Here is an 18,485-nt window from a genome sequence, read left to right as displayed (position 1 = left end):
GACAACATTCATTTGGGAACTTTAATTACATTACTAGTCAGAACAGATCGTTATGATCTTAACATAGTTCCAATGTTAGATGGATGTCTTCGTGTACTCTTATATTATATAATTTGACTTGTACACCTACATGTATAACCGCCGTAGATAATGATAATCGATTGTTGTTTATAGTTAAGTGGTAAATATAACAATCTCTTTACAACTTCTTAAAGGGATTGAACTCAAGTGGTTAATTTCGAATGCTTTCAGAAGAAGAATAAAATAATGAGATGTGAATTTGAACCATGCTTTAAACTCGATCAACGCTATTAACCGCACTTTCAGCATGATTGCGTGCTATTCAAAAGATAACAGACCGCAAGGAGACATATTCTACTTTGTCTGGACACATAATCCTGTCTTTAACACATGGCAAGAGTAAAATATCTTTGTTCTTACTGTGCTATAATCTGAATACTGCACAACAAAGGAGTGCATTAACTACCTCAGATATACTGCACAGTTCAAATCTATTACCTTTAGGGGCGGTTCTTGGATTTTGAAAGGGGCGTTATTCTATCAATTTAAAAAAAATATCACCAAGTGTAACGAGATTAAAGACAATATTAACGATGTTAAGCTAAACCACGATACTTTGTCCAATTCAAGGGTTAACGACCTGTTCGCCCCACTCCTGAATCCACCATCTGATTAGAAAGTACGACAAAGATGAACTTCGTACAAACATCGTAGTTTTAAAATAGGAAAAAGAAAGGTTTCTCATTCCTTTATTTTATTTTTTTTTTATCTTAGCTGGGACATAGACTATTTTAATATATTTTGTGTACAACGTAAATCTTAATCAGTTTTTAAAGTTAGAAAGATAGTTAAAACATTTTTTGGTAATTTTTGCCAAAAAAGAAATGTATCTAAGAATATCCGAATAAAAGAAATCTGATTTGGATTAGGTTCAGACTCAATGGAATTTACTACTTTTTGAATATCTATTCCTATAAAGGGACTATTTTTGGTCCGAATTAAATGAGGACCATATTTAAGTTTGTTTTAAAGCAGGGTGATTAGCTGGAGATCAACCAGACTTCATTTAGATGGACGTGTCTTAAAAAGTAATACAGTAGATAAAAAGAAATTGGGGGAAAGGGGAGGGGGTGCGAGGAGTAAAAGGTTTTGAAAGAGAAACGTATTTTCTGTTTATTTAACATTTTAAATTTAGAAGCCGCACGTTAGACGCGGGCGGGCTACCGCGGGTCTCTCAACCAAGCAGGCCGGCAAACTATACCCTCGGTAGAAAATTTGGTAATATAACATCTTCCTCGGTTATTTTTTTGCAAAGCATATTATTGAGGTAAAGATATTCAAAAGCAATTAATCTAATTAAATCTAACCCTTGCAGTTATGTTTTTTTTTTCATACACCAGGGTCGGATCCAGCCATTTTAAAAAGGGGGTTCCCAACCAAGGACAAAGGGGGTCCAACTATTTGTCCCCCATCAAATGCATTAATGATAATAAAAAAAAGGGGGGTTCCAACCCCCGGAACCCTCCCCCTGGATCCTCCACTGTACACCGATTTGAAAGTACACAATTTGTCAAAGTCTTAATCGTCACCAATTAAATAAAACTTGGAAATGTTAACGGAAAAGATAAAAAAAATAAATATACCTTTAAATCGCAATTTTAGAATGAGTTTAAATATAAAAAAAAATAGTTAATTTAAAACTTACCAAAGTCGTATTTCCTAGGATCGGTGGATTGCGGAATAATGTCCACATTTATAAAACGCTCACGTAAATTGCGTCTCGTGTTAAAACAGGTATTGGCCAATCAAATCGGTATATGTCATTTTATCTGCACAGCACCTGGGTCGTTCGGGTTATTGGGTCATCTTGTGCTGTGCAGATTAATTGCCATATACCGACTTGCTTGGTCAATAACTATAACTTGTGCAGACATGTGTCGTGGTGGGCCTTAATCTTTTTGTTGTCTGGGAATATAGGGGGGGGGGGGGGGGGGGGCAATACAAATGAAGTCTCGTTTTTACTAATTTTAATTTTATACACAGCCAATAAACACCCACATGTATAGCCAGACGGAGGGTTTCTTATCGTCGAGTTGCAAGTCGCGAGTTAAGATAGTCGAGTTGCGAGTTACAAAAGTCGAGTTGCGAGTTAAAAAAGTCGAGTTGCGAGTTACAAAAGTCTAGTTGCGAGTTACAAAAGTCGAGTTGCGAGTTCGGAAAGTCGAGTTGCGAGTTACAAAAGTCGAGTTGCGAGTTAAGAAAGTCGACTTGCGAGTTACAAAAGTCGAGTTGCGAGTTAAGAAAGTCGAGTTGCGAGTTACAAAAGTCGAGTTGCGAGTTACGAAAATCGAGTTGCGAGTTAAAAAAGTCGAGTTGCGAGTTACAAAAGTCGAGTTGCGAGTTGCAAAAGTCGAGTTGCGAGTTACGAAAGTCGAGTTGCGAGTTACAAAAAATATTTTTGAAGATTGATTCACATTTGATAAACAAAGCATGCGTAAAATATTTCTGGACGGACAAATATTACATGTATTATATGTACTAGTATAAAAAGTCCATGGTTACAGAATGTACTAGACTAAGTATATTTAGTCCGATGTTAGTAATATATGTCCCCAGACTAATTTTCCTAGGTAATCATGTCCTATAAAATCCTATAATAAATTTAATTACATTTAAACCATGGAAATTTAGATGTTATGTTTTAGTAATGTTTAAGAGTTGCATAGTTATATTTTTGATAAAATTTATGTCCCCAGACTAATTTTCCTATGGAATCATGTCCATGCCATTAATAGTCTTAATAGTTTGGAATGTCCATTAATTTTAAAAGGTGAATATGGATGTAATATGTTTTAATATTGTTAAAGACAAAACGAAAGAGTTGTGTATCAATATGTTTAAGAAAATTTGTCTCCGGACTAATTTTCCTAGGAAATCATGTCCATGTCATAAACAATTCTAGATTGAAATGTCCAAGCCCTTAGTTTTAAAGGTAACTATAAATGTAATATGTTTTAATATTGTTAAATAGTTGTGTATCAATTTTTTAAATAAATTTTATGTCCGCAGACTAATTTTCCTAGGAAATCATCCCCCCCGCCACATTATGTATGTATGTGCCTGTCCCAAGTCAGGAGCCTGTAATTCAGTGGTGGTCGTCTGTTTATGTGTTACATATTTGTTTTTCGTTCATTTTTTTTTATATATAAATAAGGCCGTTAGTTTTCTCGTTTGATTTGTTTTACATTGCCATTTCGGGGTCTTTCATAGCTGACTATGGGGTATGGGCTTTGCTCATTTATGAAGGCCGTACGGTGACCTATAGCTGTTAATTTCTGTGTCATTTTGGTTTCTTGTGTACAGTTGTCTCATTGGCAATCATACCACATCTTCTTTTTCATATAATACGGATAACGTCGTTTATTTGGACCAAACTTACGATGAACAATATTGAAAGCAAATGGCAAATGGCACGCAATAAATCGGGCCTCTTTATATACTAGCAGTTCGGAGTCAAACGTACGAGTGACACACGACTGTTGTGCGACATTCGTTCGACAGTGGCACGACAGTGACACGACGGTAACACGCATATTTCCAAATGACATGAAAATCTGAAAAATAGACCCAACAACTCACGATTGTCGTACGACAGTCGCACGACTTTCACAAGACTCACTTGCGACAAACCCACGACAGTACAATTACATATTACACTTTTTTAAACCATTTTTATGAATTTTCAATTTCATGTGTTGTTTCCGTATATGTTATGTCTTTTTTCCTGTACTGTACCCATCGTGGAACCATCGTAGACATGTCGTAGCTGATGTGACCTCTCGAAATATTTTTTTGACATTTGATTTTGCACGACAGTGCCACGACAACTATTTTGTCGATCTTCCACGACAAAGGATCGTACGATCTGTTTTACATTTCGAACATCGCTATGGAATTCATGACAGTATGACCGTTACGTCCTGCATCGGGTGTTATTACCATAATATCATCCTTTGTTTCCCGAATATGGAACAATCAAAATTGAATTCTTAGAAAACAAACGGAAACCGTTTTACTAATTAATTCATAATTGACAATCTCAAACGTGTGAACACTATATAATTTTAAACCTAAGTGACTCAGTTTTATAAGTTACCCATACCCAAGAGGAATACTTAAAAAAAAATCTTATTCACGATGTAGCACTAAACATTTTAAATTTTCCAATTAAACCTAACCTGTAAAATGGCACAAATGTAGTTTTTACAATTATAGTATCTTTGATAGCTACATGTATAGACCAAAGAATAAAATCGGGGAATGAGTCAAAGAGACAGCAACCCAACCAAAATATGCAATTCAACCGAAGGCCATTTGGTCTTCAACACAGCGAGAAATCACACACCTACAGGGAGCCCAAATCAGGCCCCGAAACACAGTGTTATATATCGTTTGATCAAGAATATTTACGCCATTCTATGCTTCTAAATATAAAGATGAACCAAAATAAAAAAAAATATGCAAGAGCAACAAAGGCTAAATGTTCCTGACTTAGGTCAGACACAAAAATGCAGCAGGTTTAAACTTGTTTTATGCACGCACATCATTTCCCCTGTATCTCTAGTCAATGTAGACATATATAATTTTAACGTCCACAATTTTGAGTGTCACTGCCAAAGAATAAATTTTGCGGTCCCTAACGATTATTGCCATGCTCGGCAACTCGACTTTCGTAACTCGCAACTCGACTTTCGTAACTCGCAACTCGACTTTCGTAACTCGCAACTCGACTTTCTTAACTCGCAACTCGACTTCCTTAACTCGCTGTAATGATCCTGTATGGGGGTGCGAGAGGCAAAATATCAACAGCTAATAAAATTACGTCCTTTAATGGCACTTGCAAAACGAAAAAGAGACAGTACATGTGATTACGATTACATACATGTATATAACAAAATCATATACGGACTGAACAGTATTTCCGGAAACGCGGATTCAACCCCCTATATATATTACATCCCCCCGACAAAAGAAAAATGTAAATTTTGCTCAGGGTTGAATTCGCTTTACAATATATATGCACCAACTCATATACCATCTCAAAACACAGCATGAAAAATTACAATTATCTGACGTTGCGAAATCTCAACTTTTGAAAGTTAGTAGTTAAATATATTTTTACAGATCCGAAATTGTTTCGTGATACATGTATCATTGAGTAATAAATTCAACAGAGCCCCTAACTCTTACAATATTGTGAAGATGTCCTATAATGATCACATTTCATAAGTTGCAAGTTTCAAAAAAATATATCAACTGTCTCTCACAGAATCATGGTGCACCAAACCCATTTACGCACACACACTCTCATAAAAAATATAAAATTACTAACAGATAAAACATATCAGAAAGATACAATTCACGGGGTTTATTTATGAATTATCTCGATATCACTAACATAGATCCTAGATAATACACTCCTCATAAAAGTTCCAAAAGGACGTTAACTACAGATTTCCGTCTTTATACCATGCAAAAAAAACAAAAACAAAAAAACCCAAAAAAACATTCTCTCTACATTTTCCTTTATTTGCTCGCTAATGAAACTGTATATCACTATCATGTTTCCTTAAAAATCCACTAAAAACAAAATGAACCATATTCATACGATCTGATCAACATATTTCAAAAATAGTAAAGATCGATGTTCAATATAAACATACAAAATTCGGCATTTTTCATAGAAAATAATTATTGAATTACAAATCTGAAAACGCAGTACCAACTTTCTGCTATTATGTTACAAAATTAAATAAATCAAATATTAATGACTAGATAATTCAAACTTGATACTCATGTGAATGAAATTGAAATAAAAATCTACATGTATAAAAATGTGTTTAGCATAATGTCATGTATACGCAATATCAACAATCGTTCATTATTTTCCTCAGAATAATAGAAAAAATCGAGCAAATTAAACATACATAATACGAATTGTTCAAGTATTTCAAAAAGATAAGTAATATCAACATATGCAAAAACAATCTTAAGCAGTTAATAATCAGTTTCCATGTACATGTATATTATATATGCAAACAAACTAATGTCCGTATATTTAAAAAAAAAAGTTCTTATTGAATAACATTGAAATAGGGCTCCGCTCTGTACTGAATTTCATCTGACATCATAGTAACGGATTGTCATGAGATAAATCCCACGGACAAAAACATGAAAAGTTCGCCAGAAAAAGTCGTTGTACCATCATCAAAGGGCATTGTCATGAGATAAATCTCACGGACAATAAGTTCAAGAAAAACATCGCTGTACACAGATTAATAAATTGTCATGAGATAAATCTCACGGACAAAAAGGTTCAAAATAAACATCCTCGTCAAGCATTGGCAATTGTCTTGAATTTTACAACAAATATGTACAATATGAGCGTTCCATAAAATTAAACGCTCACGTCTGAATAAAACATTTAAAAAAACGGTGTATCATGAGGTAAACCTCACGGACACAAAACGACTTAAAGAATTTGTGGAGGTGGTCGGTGGTTTATCAAATCACGGGTTTTCTTGTCAAAATCGGACTCCTTTAGCCAACGGGCATTTTGAGCCGGTTCTCCAATGAAATGAACTAAATAACTCATTGTTCCGTCCACAATTTTCCTAGCAAGTGTTCGTTTAACTTTGTAAAAACGATTTTCATCACTCGAAACAGTTTTGTCTCCTGGATCGGTGAAACTTTCATCTTCAAACCGAGCTGGTTTCTTTTTTAATCGGGTTGATTTCCGGATTGGGGACTGAATACTTTTCCCTTTGCACTTTTTTGTTTGTTCGTCTGTCGCATTGTTTGAATTGTTATTTATCACAATTTTTCCTGTGTCGTTCTCTGTATCATTTGAATCATTGTCATTTATTTCAGAATGTGACACTGTCGTATTCGATAATTCACTTGTTTCAGAGAAGTCCGATGCAGTATTTTGGTCCGTGGTTGTATTAACATGCATTTTTGTTTCAACTTGATCCATGAAGTATTGTGCAGGATTTGGTTGACGCACGTACGCCGGTTTTATCCGATTAATGTGAATAGGATTCGGAAGGCATTTTTGTGAATCTGGGTCCTTCAAAACTACCATATGAGGACTGTGAATTTTATGAATGATATATGGCCCAGCATAACGGTATTTCAGTTTTTGTCCCTGTCCTGTAGGATTTTTGCTGAGATAAACATAATCATGTTCTGCGTACTGTAGAGGGTTCAAACTGTCATTTACACGTTCCACCATTTTTATTTGAGAAGTTAATGCATGTTCTTTCACTTCTGATCGAATTATTTCTAATCTTGCGCACAAATTTTGAACATATTCATGACAATCGTTTGGAAGCGTGTTTATATCCTGTCTAAAATGTTTGGTTAATGGAAAATTAGGCCTCCTGCCGTAAACTATCTCAAATGGAGAATATCCTAGACTGGCGTTAACGGTATTGTTCATTGAGAAAAGAATACAAGGTAATAAATCTTGCCAGTTCTTACCATCTGCAATGTATGGAGTCATGCGTTCGGCTAAAGTTCTATGCGAACGTTCGCACGCACCCAGACAGTGATGTGCAAAACTCGGGGTGTATTCATGATTTATGTCTAGTAACGGCAAACTTCTTTGAAACATTTACTGATGAATTCGGAGCCTTGATCGCTGATTATAGTATCAAATACACCAAACTGCGAAACCATCCTGAATAAAACTTCAGACACTGTAATAGTATCGGCGGTAGGAATAGCCTCGGCAAATACAAACTTACTAAAAAGGTCAATCGCCGTGCAAACATATTGATTTCCTGTTGGAGATATTGGATTTATTGGTCCAAAAATGTCGATTTGCCACACTTGAAACGGTGAATCTGGCGTACAGTATGCGACAATTCCGGCCTTAGTGTTGATTTTTGTCAATTTCCTTCTTTGACATGCCGGACAACTTTTTATATAGTCAGAAATTTTCTGCGCCAATTTTGAAAAGAAATATTTTTCCTTTATTAAGTCAATTGTATGTTGTATTCCGCCATGTCCGCCAAGAGATACATAGAAATAACGGTTTTCACTACAACTGCTGGTAAAACTAGTTGGTAATTTTTTAGATTTTTAGCGCGCTTTGATTTTGCAATTCGAGAATGAAAAAGTAATCCGTTTATCAACATAAAATCAGGCGATTGCAAAAGTAGTTTTCGGGCCTCTTTTTGTGATTTCGGCAGTTCTCCCTTATCCAAGTACGAAACAAATTTTCCGTATTCTGAATCTTTCCGTTGTAGATTGCTTAAACTTTCTACACTAAAGTCAGATCTCTCGAACAGATCTATCATTTCAACTTGACGTCTCATTTGGTTATCCTGATCCGTATTCACATCCGTTGTAAGATTGAAAATATCCGAATCATGTTCATTTAAAACAGTTGATTGATCATCACTACTACGATCTGTTGATGGTACGCTTATATCGGTATCTACGGTATTTGTCGGATTTTGTATTTCAATATTTTGTTTCATATCATTGTCGGAAACGATCTCTATATCTGTGTTGTTTACTGAAACTGGGTTATGTTCGGACGGATTTATTCTAATATTTGGAATGGAAAGTAATTTTCTCTTTGAAACAATTTTGCGTTTTAGTTTGTTTTGTTTGCAAGGAACATCATCTTCCGTATCGGCATCATATTCTGCTGTCGTTTGTAAGTCGGGTTTGTGTTGATGATCCGGATTTAATAAATTGAAATTTGATGTTAAATTTAATTTGATCAACTCGAATATTGTTTATCTGGTCGTTTTCACTAGAATCCGAATGTCTAAATGATGGAAATTTGTATCCACCTTCAATGTTTATATCACCTACGATTTCCTCCTTATACGGGAAATATGGGTCTTCAATATCAGGACTAATAAATCCATCGGAAATCTCCTGCCGCGGAATACGCGATAGGGCATCGGCAACCTGCATATCCCTTGCTGGTTTATAGCGAAGATCAAAATTATATTGTTGGAGTATGGCGATCCAGCGCTCATAAATTGCTCCCTTCAGCTGTTTTTGAAACAAAGGCTTTAAAGCCTGGTGATCGCATTCAACGATAAATCTACGCCCACGCAAGTATACAGAACAATCAAGAATTGCAGTCACCATTCCAAGTAATTCAAGTTTGGTGGGGCCATAAGATCTTTGCCAACGACTTAATGATTTTGACCCAAAACGGACCACTCTGATCATGTCCTCTTCATGCTCATCAGTATGAATCTGGTAAAGAACGTATCCTATGCCCTTACTGGATGTATCAACCGCCAAATGAAATGGTATATTGTAATTTGGAAATGCAAGAACTGGTGAATTTAAAAGCAAATTTTTCAGTTTTTGAAAGGCATTTTCTTGCACCGCAGACCACCGAAATTTCATATTTTTCCTAAGTAATTTTGTCATTGGTTCTATTTCTGAGCTAAAATTTGGAATGTATTTTCTAAACCAATTTAGTAGACCGACGACACGGCGTAGTTCTTTAACAGATTTTGGAGAAGGATAATCCTTGATCGCCTGCAACCTTTCCGGTGGGGGCTGAATGCCTTTGCTGGAAATTAAATGCCCCAGAAAAACGCATGACTGCTGTGCAAAGCTACATTTCTTGGGTCCTAGTTTAAGACCGGCTTCTTTCAAGCGGCCGAAAACAGTGTTCAAGTCATCGATATGTTGGTCAAAAGTTTCCGATGCTATAAGAATATCATCCAAGTAACATAAGCACACTTTAAATGTCAATCCCTGTAGAATTTTATCCATCAATAACTGAAATGATGAAGGCGCAGAACTTAACCCCATTGGAAGTCGACGAAATTTGAAAGTTCCAAAACATGTATTGAACGCAGTGTACTTTTGGCTGTCTTTATCTACAGGCATTTGGAAAAATCCTGAGCTTAAGTCGATTGAAGCCAGATAATTTGGAGTTTTCCCAGAAAATGATTCAGTTAGTTCAGTCAGATCAGGAATAAAATACGAACAATCTTGAACTTGGGAGTTTAAATAGCGAAAGTCGCAACAAAATCTGTACTTAGCACTGCTCTTTTGTGAATTTTCTTGTTGTTTCTTGTTTCGATCTTGTTTTGAAACCAAAACAATAGGACTGATTATTGGAACATCCTCAGTTTCACTGACTGGCGCTATTATATTTTGACGAAGGAGTTCATCAAGGTGTTCACGTAAGGCCTCTTTTTTATCAGGTGGAAGTCTATAAGGTCTTTGGTTTTTAGGTTTAAAGTCGGATTTCATGCATATTTTATGATGAACAATGTCTGTGTATCCTAAATCTGGATTTTCATCCGTTACAAACAAACATTTATTTGACTGCAAACACTGACTAAGTTTTGATTGTTCAGTATCGGACAAGTGACTAGGTATATCAAAGTAAGATAAAAATTTGCTATCATCACTTTCATTCTCCGTTCTATGACTTAACTGAACATTTTGCACACTTTGCATTTTACCATTGTCCGGTTCTAATGACGTGATTGAATAATCAGTATCTAATACTTTAAAAATTGCTAAAACTTTCCCTCTTTGAATTGTGATAGGTTCATTAGTAACGTTCATTAGTTTTACCGGCACTGAGTTTTTCTGATCAACTGACACTACAGCCTTAGCTGTTAATAAACCTATTTTGTTCATATAGTCACTACTAGTACATATGCCCTGCGTACCGTATAATACATTCTTTCCAAGTTTACTCCACATAAAGAATTCTGAATTTGCAGGGACAGAAATTCGTTTTTGACACTTAACCTTCACAGTCTTAGTATTTATATACAATTTACCAAAATCAAGCACTATCTTGTTAGTAAATAAATAATTGGTACCTAAAATCAACGGATTCGAGGTTTGAGATAGTATGTACACATGTAACCAATGTTTGCCAGTCGGAACTTTGATCTTTATACGTGCTGTACCAACAATATTTATTGACACATTATTTGCCAAAAGTATCTTTTCGTTTGCACTTTTAAAAGAATTACGGTAATGTTCTGGCAACGAATTAAAAAGTTGTTGTGATATTACATTTATGGAACTGCCACTATCTATAAGTGCGGCTATCTCTATATTGTCGATAGTAACTGGCATATATAAAAATTTGGGGCGAGATGACTCCTCTCCTTCTATTTCAGAACAAGTACTATCATATGAGTCAGATTCATTATTGTCACAAGTATAATTACAAGATTGTACATGTACGTTGTGTTGTCTACTAGGAGAGCGACTACGCCTTCTGGCACTTAAGGGTGGTCGCCCGAGGGAGCGTGCCCAGTGTCCCCCGGGTTCTGACGGTTTCCCTGTTGGCTTGAAAAACGTAAACAGTGTGACGCTGAATGCCCATACTGACTACAGAGCTGACATTGTGAACTTGGGTTAGCCTGACCTTCACCATCCCACATACAATCGCGCCTAAAATGTTGTGGCCCTTTACAAGCGTGACAATAAAAGGGTGGACGATTTTCGGGCCGCCTGTTCAAATTGTAATCCCGCTGTTCTTTAGGGTAATCAGACTGACGGAAATTTTGATAATTTTGCCTGCGATTTTGAGGTTGCTGTCTGAGCTGTTCTGATTGAGCTGAAAGTTTTTGTATTGCACTTGTCAAATCTTGAATTTGTGATTTCAGTTCATGTACGACTGACGGGTTTTGTTCGGCAACAACAGCTTTAGGTGTAATTTGTTGTTTGATGGCAGAAACAGATATTTCATCATGTAACCTGTACCCGTATGCTTCGCCCATTTTGGCAGCTGATAGTGCACTATTACTGTCTTTGTGGTTACCTGCCCTTACAAAGAAAGCTAATTTTTCGGGAAGACCCTTGATGAATTTGGTGAGAATATCATGATCAGCTTTGTGTAATAATTGAGCTTTTTCTACAAGCTGGCAGTAAAAATCTTCGAGTGCTTGACCCGGTGACAACTTTATGTGTTCAAAAACCTCATGTTCTAGCATGATTGTTGGACTTTGCCAATCGAGATTAACATATTTTCTCTTAAACAGTTCAATAAGTTTTTCCCAGGAGCTTTTGTCATTGGATGTTAATGAGTTAAACCACGTGAGGGCTGGGCCCGTTAACTGGAGATGAAACGCTGCTATTCGCCTTTGGTTTTCATAAGGCATGATATTATGTAGTGTAGCAAAAGAGTCAAATTCACGCAAGAAAACAAGTCCATTTTCATGGGGATATCCCCCGAATTTCCTACACGGAGCTAATTTTTCCATGACAGCTGTATGTACTATTCTAGGTATACTTGTATGTTCTAATCTAGGCGTACTTGTAGTGTAACATGCACTTGTGTTATAAGTCAAATTATTTTGATGCAATCTGTTAACCAAACTTATTTGTGGTGTTAAAATTGGCATAGAACGATCTAATGTGTTGGTTTGAGAGGGCCTATTCGGGGCTAATAAATGCAAACTTTGATCTAATTCTTGGTTTTGAGAAGGCCTAGTCGGTGCCAATAAATATGAACTTAAAAGTGAATCGTCGGTAAATTCGTCGTCCGTTTCAACTAATGAGTGTAAACTTAAAGTAGACTCACCATCGCTCATATCATTTAAATTGCTATATTTCGGCGCCGACATCAACGAAGAAAAAAAACCAACACCGTAATGAGATAAATCTCACGTACAGATAAAAAAATTAAATGTGCATGTTAAATAATACGCCTGTAATGAGATGAATCTCACGTACAGAAAACTGGGATTCATAAGGCAACTTGAAGAAAATCATAATCTGCATAAAAAATTTGACCACCCACGTGGTTTTCCCACTTCAGTGAAAATTATGGGGAAAAAAAATTGCAAAACGAAAAAGAGACAGTACATGTGATTACGATTACATACATGTATATAACAAAATCATATACGGACTGAACAGTATTTCCGGAAACGCGGATTCAACCCCCTATATATATTACATCGCAACTCGACTTTCGTAACTCGCAACTCGACTTTCTTAACTCGCAACTCGACTTACGTTACTCGCAACTCGACTTTCTTAACTTGCAACTCGACTTTCTTAACTCGCAACTCGGCTTTCGTAACTCGCAACACGACTTTCTTAAATCGCAACTCAACTTTCGTAACTCGCAACTCGACTTTTAACTCGCAACTCGCCTTTCGTAACACGCAACTCGACTTTCTTAACTCGCAACTCGACTTTTTTTTAACTCGCAACTCGACTTTTTTAACTCGCAACTCGACTTTCGTAACTCGCAACTCGACTTTCTTAACTCGCAACTCGACTTTCGTAACTCGCAACTCGACTTTTGTAACTTGCAACTCGATACTCGACAACAAGTGAATCTCAGATTACGCCCTACATTTCTAGTAACCATAAATACCAGATAGGGGTACAGAATCTATACAACGCAGAATCTATACAACGCAACATTTTTGTAGCAGAGAATAAAACAATTCAAATCTTTCCGAAGTTATTTTCTTGAACCCCTCTTTAAACATTTTTTTTTTCTTTTTCAAGCGTATTTTATAAAGAGTTGCATCAAACACCTGGTTATTCTCAGTCATATACATGTCAAACATATGACAATGCAGTCTGTTAAACTTGATTAAGGTAAAGTTGGCAAAACTACAAAGGGTGCTCCGACAATGCTTACACGATTGAGAGTTCACACATTTTCTTAATATTTCCTGTTTTCTTTTCTATATTTGAGCCCTTTAGAGTCGGCAATAAATGCAAATCAAGAATTGAACTAGTATAATTAAAAGGGTGTTAAGTTTTTCCACTGCTCGTCGCTCATTAGCTTCAATTTTCAGGCGTCAGATTTGATTAGTCTCGTCTTGCTGAGTACCTTTCAAATGTTACATTACAGAACAATGTCCGCCTTCAAAATTCAAGAACTCTAGAAACTCAATCTTGAACAATGCAGATTTCGCATGTTTAAGATGCTGTATACATGCATGTGTGCACGCAATAGTCAATTTAACGGTTTATTCTGCAAACATTATATTGCTTAACTTTATGCAAGTGTAAGGCGAACACGCTATTTTTGAAAAGAACAAATAATAAAAACGTTTCATCGCATCATTATAGGATAAATATCTGTAAGTTTTTGTGAAAGTTGTACAATAACTGCCAATAGTAAAGGATTATTGTCTTCTTGTCTCTGTTTTATATACTACAATGTATAATGCCTATAATCGTCGATGATACATATAAACTGTCTACATGTTTTCATGCATAATTCCATCTGTCGTAACTACTATTGTCTTGCTGTCTCTGATTCGGATACTTTAAATGTCGATATTACGGACAAATCTTCTGCATGTGTTCGTGCAAATTGCATTCTCCAGAAGCTAATGATTTAACAAAATTCTTTTTTTTTTTTTTTACAAATGATTAAACGTTAACTGTACGCCGGTTGCATAATAATGAAACTTAAATGTAATTATATAGATTATAACATTCCTTTTTCATATATATAATTTCCGTATTTGTAATGCATAAAATTATTTCAAAGAATGATTGTCTTTTTGTCTGTGTTTCATGTACTATAAATGTCGATGTCATAGATAAATCGTCTGCATGTATACATAAGTGCAAAATACATTCAAGAGCAGAAACAATACTTTATCAAATCTTTATTTCATATTATTTTACAAATTATTCAACATTAACTTACAGTCTAGTACATAATAATGAAATCTAAATTGATATTTCCAATGAATAAATTTATTTGACTGTTACAGTAAGATAAATCATATGTTTGTTAATTGAGAAATAAGAATGTGTAGTATATTTGCCAATGAGACAAGTATCCACCAAATTGCAAGAGAAGTGCATGTATGCAATTGGCCGTTTCAGAATCTAATGCACCCTGGGTAATATTTTCAAAAGCGTACACCAAAGCGTTTTGATTGGTTGAAAACGTTATAAACAATGGAAATTTAACCAATGACGTTACGTTATTTTCATTTTGGGGTACGAACAAAGAAATTACCCATGATGCTTTAGATTCTGAAACGGTCAATTATAGACAGCAGTTCAGCCTTCAACATTGAGAAAAAAAACTACCGTATGGTCGACTATTAATAGTCCCGACAAAACAATTTAGAAAAACAAAACAATTTAGCAAAAAAATGGTATGGGTGACACATTTTTGTGAGCGCTTAACCGTAACCAGGGGCAGTGCTGTAACAGTACAATATCAGAGTCTGTTTTTTTGTAAATATAATTTTTTTATTATAGTATTATAGAAATCTAAATAACGAAATTAGTGTAAAAACGGTTTGAAACATTCTAAAAATAAAACAGAGTGAATGCGGACAGGTACTTATACATCGCCATAAATAAAAAGACACTAAGCATAGATCTGAGAGTAATTGCAGTACTGACAACAAGTTATATCTCCGTTAAATTGTACCCCATTGAAATATTTGATATTTCAAATGTTCACATACAATGATTTCCTCGTGTAAAATGGTGGAAAATAGGTCGATAAAAAAAACTCCGAAACAGTGGTAAACGCCTTTGTTCGGCAATGCAACGTAGTCGCTGTGTTCATAGTTTGGTTCAATATAACTACTCGGTTTTAGACCTACATCTGTACATAGTATGTAGTTCGGGTTTTTGTTTACTTGATACACAGATACACTCGTGTCGGCCTTCTTTTATAAAAGTCTTTAGGTGTAATACCACCAAATCATGATACGTCACATCCGGTTGCATACGAAAGTAGGTCTAAAAAAATATTCCCTTGAATTTGACAGTTGTAGAAAATTAACCCTGCATTTCAATGCGCTTAAATTTTTCTGAGTCATAAACATGTATGTTGGGTGGCTGAAAGCATCATTCTTTGTTTATTTGATGGTCTTATAAAATATTTTGGAAAGTTAAGGTTACATAGTTACCAAAGCAGGTAACCAGTAAATAACAGTGTACAAATTGGGTTGTTTACTTCCGGTGTTGGTTACTTTCTTATATGCAATGAAATGTAGTGTGAAATTTTCACTGTAGCACTGGAAAGGATTAAACTTTATTCATGCAAAGTATTTCTTTGGTTGAAATAAAGGTAAATATACTGTACAATTTTTTTTAAAAGTGCCAATTTAACAAAGACTAATAGGGGAAAATCAATGGTGGTATTACACCTGGATGGGGTGTTTTTATTTCTGTATTATAGACTATTGACTCATTGTTCGCTATTCTTTATAATATTGCATCCTATTTATTTGTTTTACTTTTTCCTACTTTTCTTTTTCTTTGTGTTTTTTTTGGTCCATTTGATTTGTATCTGATGGACAATAACTCGCTATTTCATCCCTCAATTGGATTAATATAGCAAATGTGACAAATATCAACTCGAGATCAAAATGATAAGTATCTTCAACAATAAGCAAAAAGCATACTGCATATAGTTCTATAAAAGCTTCAACATGACAAACCAAACGAGAAAACTAGCTGTCTAATTGAGTTGTTAATAAACAATAAACACATATGATTGGCAGTATCTCCTGGCTTGAAGATCGTTTGAAGTTCTTTATTTTGTTTAAATGCATGTGAATAACTGCATGTCAAACAATAATGTGAAGAAGGGTATGCTAGACATCGAATATTATATCTTGTTCTTTCGAATAAATAAATGTATATCAAACTCTGAGGAGCACAATCAACACGCATCGACATCCGGTCCATGACATTGTGCAGAATAGACCATTTTCATATTACCAAGTTTTTTATATTTTTTCTACAGGTTGCCTTTTATGTTGTTAAATATCCTGTTTTTCATTCATGTAAGAGCAAGCAAACTAAGTAATATCAATATAATCGGTTTAATATGAAGGGAAATTTTACTTTGTTTTAGCAGTGGATTTTTCCTCTGCTTATACCGATAGAAATAAAATTGAGAATGGAAATGGAGAATGTGTCAAAGAGACAACACCCCGACCATAGAAAAAAACAACAGCAGAAGGTCACCAACAGGTCTGCAATGTAGCGAGAAATTCCCGCACCCGGACGCGTCCCTCAGCTGGCCTCTAAACAAATATATACTAGTTCAGTGATAATGAACGCTTGTCTTTGATTTGACTTCTTAACGTTGCTCCAACTTGACTTGGTACAAATGTACCAGAATGCCCTACCACATATACATGTAGGTATACTTACCTGTCGAAAAAATGTGAACTAACTAAGTCTTGGATACATGATTTTTGTATTAGTTGTTAGTAGCTTTGAACTAACTGTCAGTAAAAGGTTTCTGTGAGTACTCTCAGATCTGTACTTAGTGTCTTTTTGTTGTTTGGATATACAAGTAACTGGCCACGTCCACCCTGTGTAGTATTTGTAATTGTACCCATCTCACGAGTTAAGCCTTTTCAACTGATTTTTTGAGTTTATTCTTATGTTGTACTGTTACACCACTGTCACAGGTTATGGAGGGGGTTGTGATCCCGCTAAGATGTTTGACCTCGCCACATTTTGTATACGTATGTGCCTTTACCAAGTCAGAAGCATATAATTCAGTGGTTGTCGTTTGTTTATGTGTTACATTTTTGTTTTTCGTTCCTTTTTTGTACATAAATAAGGCCGGTAGTTTTCTCGTTTCAATTGTTTTACATTGTCATTTTGGCTTTTATGACTGACTATGCGGTATGGACTCTGCTCATTGTTGAAGGCCGTAAGGTGAACTATAGTTGTTAATTTCTGTGTCATTTGTCTTTTGTGGAGAGTTGTCTCATTGGCAATCATACCACATCTTTTTTTATATTCAAAAGTTTAAGATGCACTGGAACTTATCAATTATTGGTAATATTAATTATTTGGAAAACAAAAGGGCCTGGAATGAAGTAATTATGTTTTAATCAACAGCATTCTATTTTGTCCTATATTAGTTATAAATAAAGTTAAATCCTTTAATTCGTTGTTTTACGTCATGCCGGCTATCAAATTGAAAACTGTACCTATACGTTTTATTTTAAGTCCAGATTTTTAGTATTCGTATTGTCATCTTAGAAAGTCATACTGATTAAAATACTACAATAGGGAACAATGTGACAATGATTTAATTTAGTAGCGTCAACCCGTGAATATGACCCGTGTATATAGCAAAATCCTAAATACACCGTTTGGTGGTGCCCCTGTAAGATGATGAACGTATAGATAAGGTAATATATGTTACAGGTGAATATACTATTGGTTTCAGTATCAGATTCGACCCGGAACTTGTTAATTATTGGCAATATTAATTATGTGGAAAACAAAAGAGTCTGGAGTGATGTAATTTTTATTAATCAACACCATTGTCCTATATTAGCTTTATATAATAAAAGCTGAATTCTTTGATTTGTCGTTTTTACCCCTTGACGGCTGATAAATTGGACCTCGTTATTTTAGTATTATAGATAATTACTATCTTACAGTCTTTAAATTTGTGGAAAACAGGT

At 35.2% G+C, this 18,485-nt stretch overlaps 1 protein-coding gene across 1 annotated transcript; it reads right to left on the bottom strand.

Annotated features, from left to right (window-relative positions):
* Positions 1–6,553: 6,553 nt before the first annotated feature.
* On the bottom strand, positions 6,554–7,585 carry LOC139504079 (uncharacterized). Its single transcript, XM_071294139.1, has one exon. It carries the CDS (start codon positions 7,583–7,585, stop codon positions 6,554–6,556), a length of 1,032 nt encoding a protein of 343 aa, XP_071150240.1.
* Positions 7,586–18,485: the final 10,900 nt, after the last annotated feature.

The sequence above is a fragment of the Mytilus edulis genome, chromosome 14, assembly GCF_963676685.1.
Source record: "Mytilus edulis chromosome 14, xbMytEdul2.2, whole genome shotgun sequence".
NCBI classification, from domain to species: Eukaryota; Metazoa; Mollusca; class Bivalvia; order Mytilida; family Mytilidae; genus Mytilus; species Mytilus edulis.
Note: the sequence above shows the minus strand (reverse complement) of the source record. Positions and strands in the feature narration are given on the sequence as shown.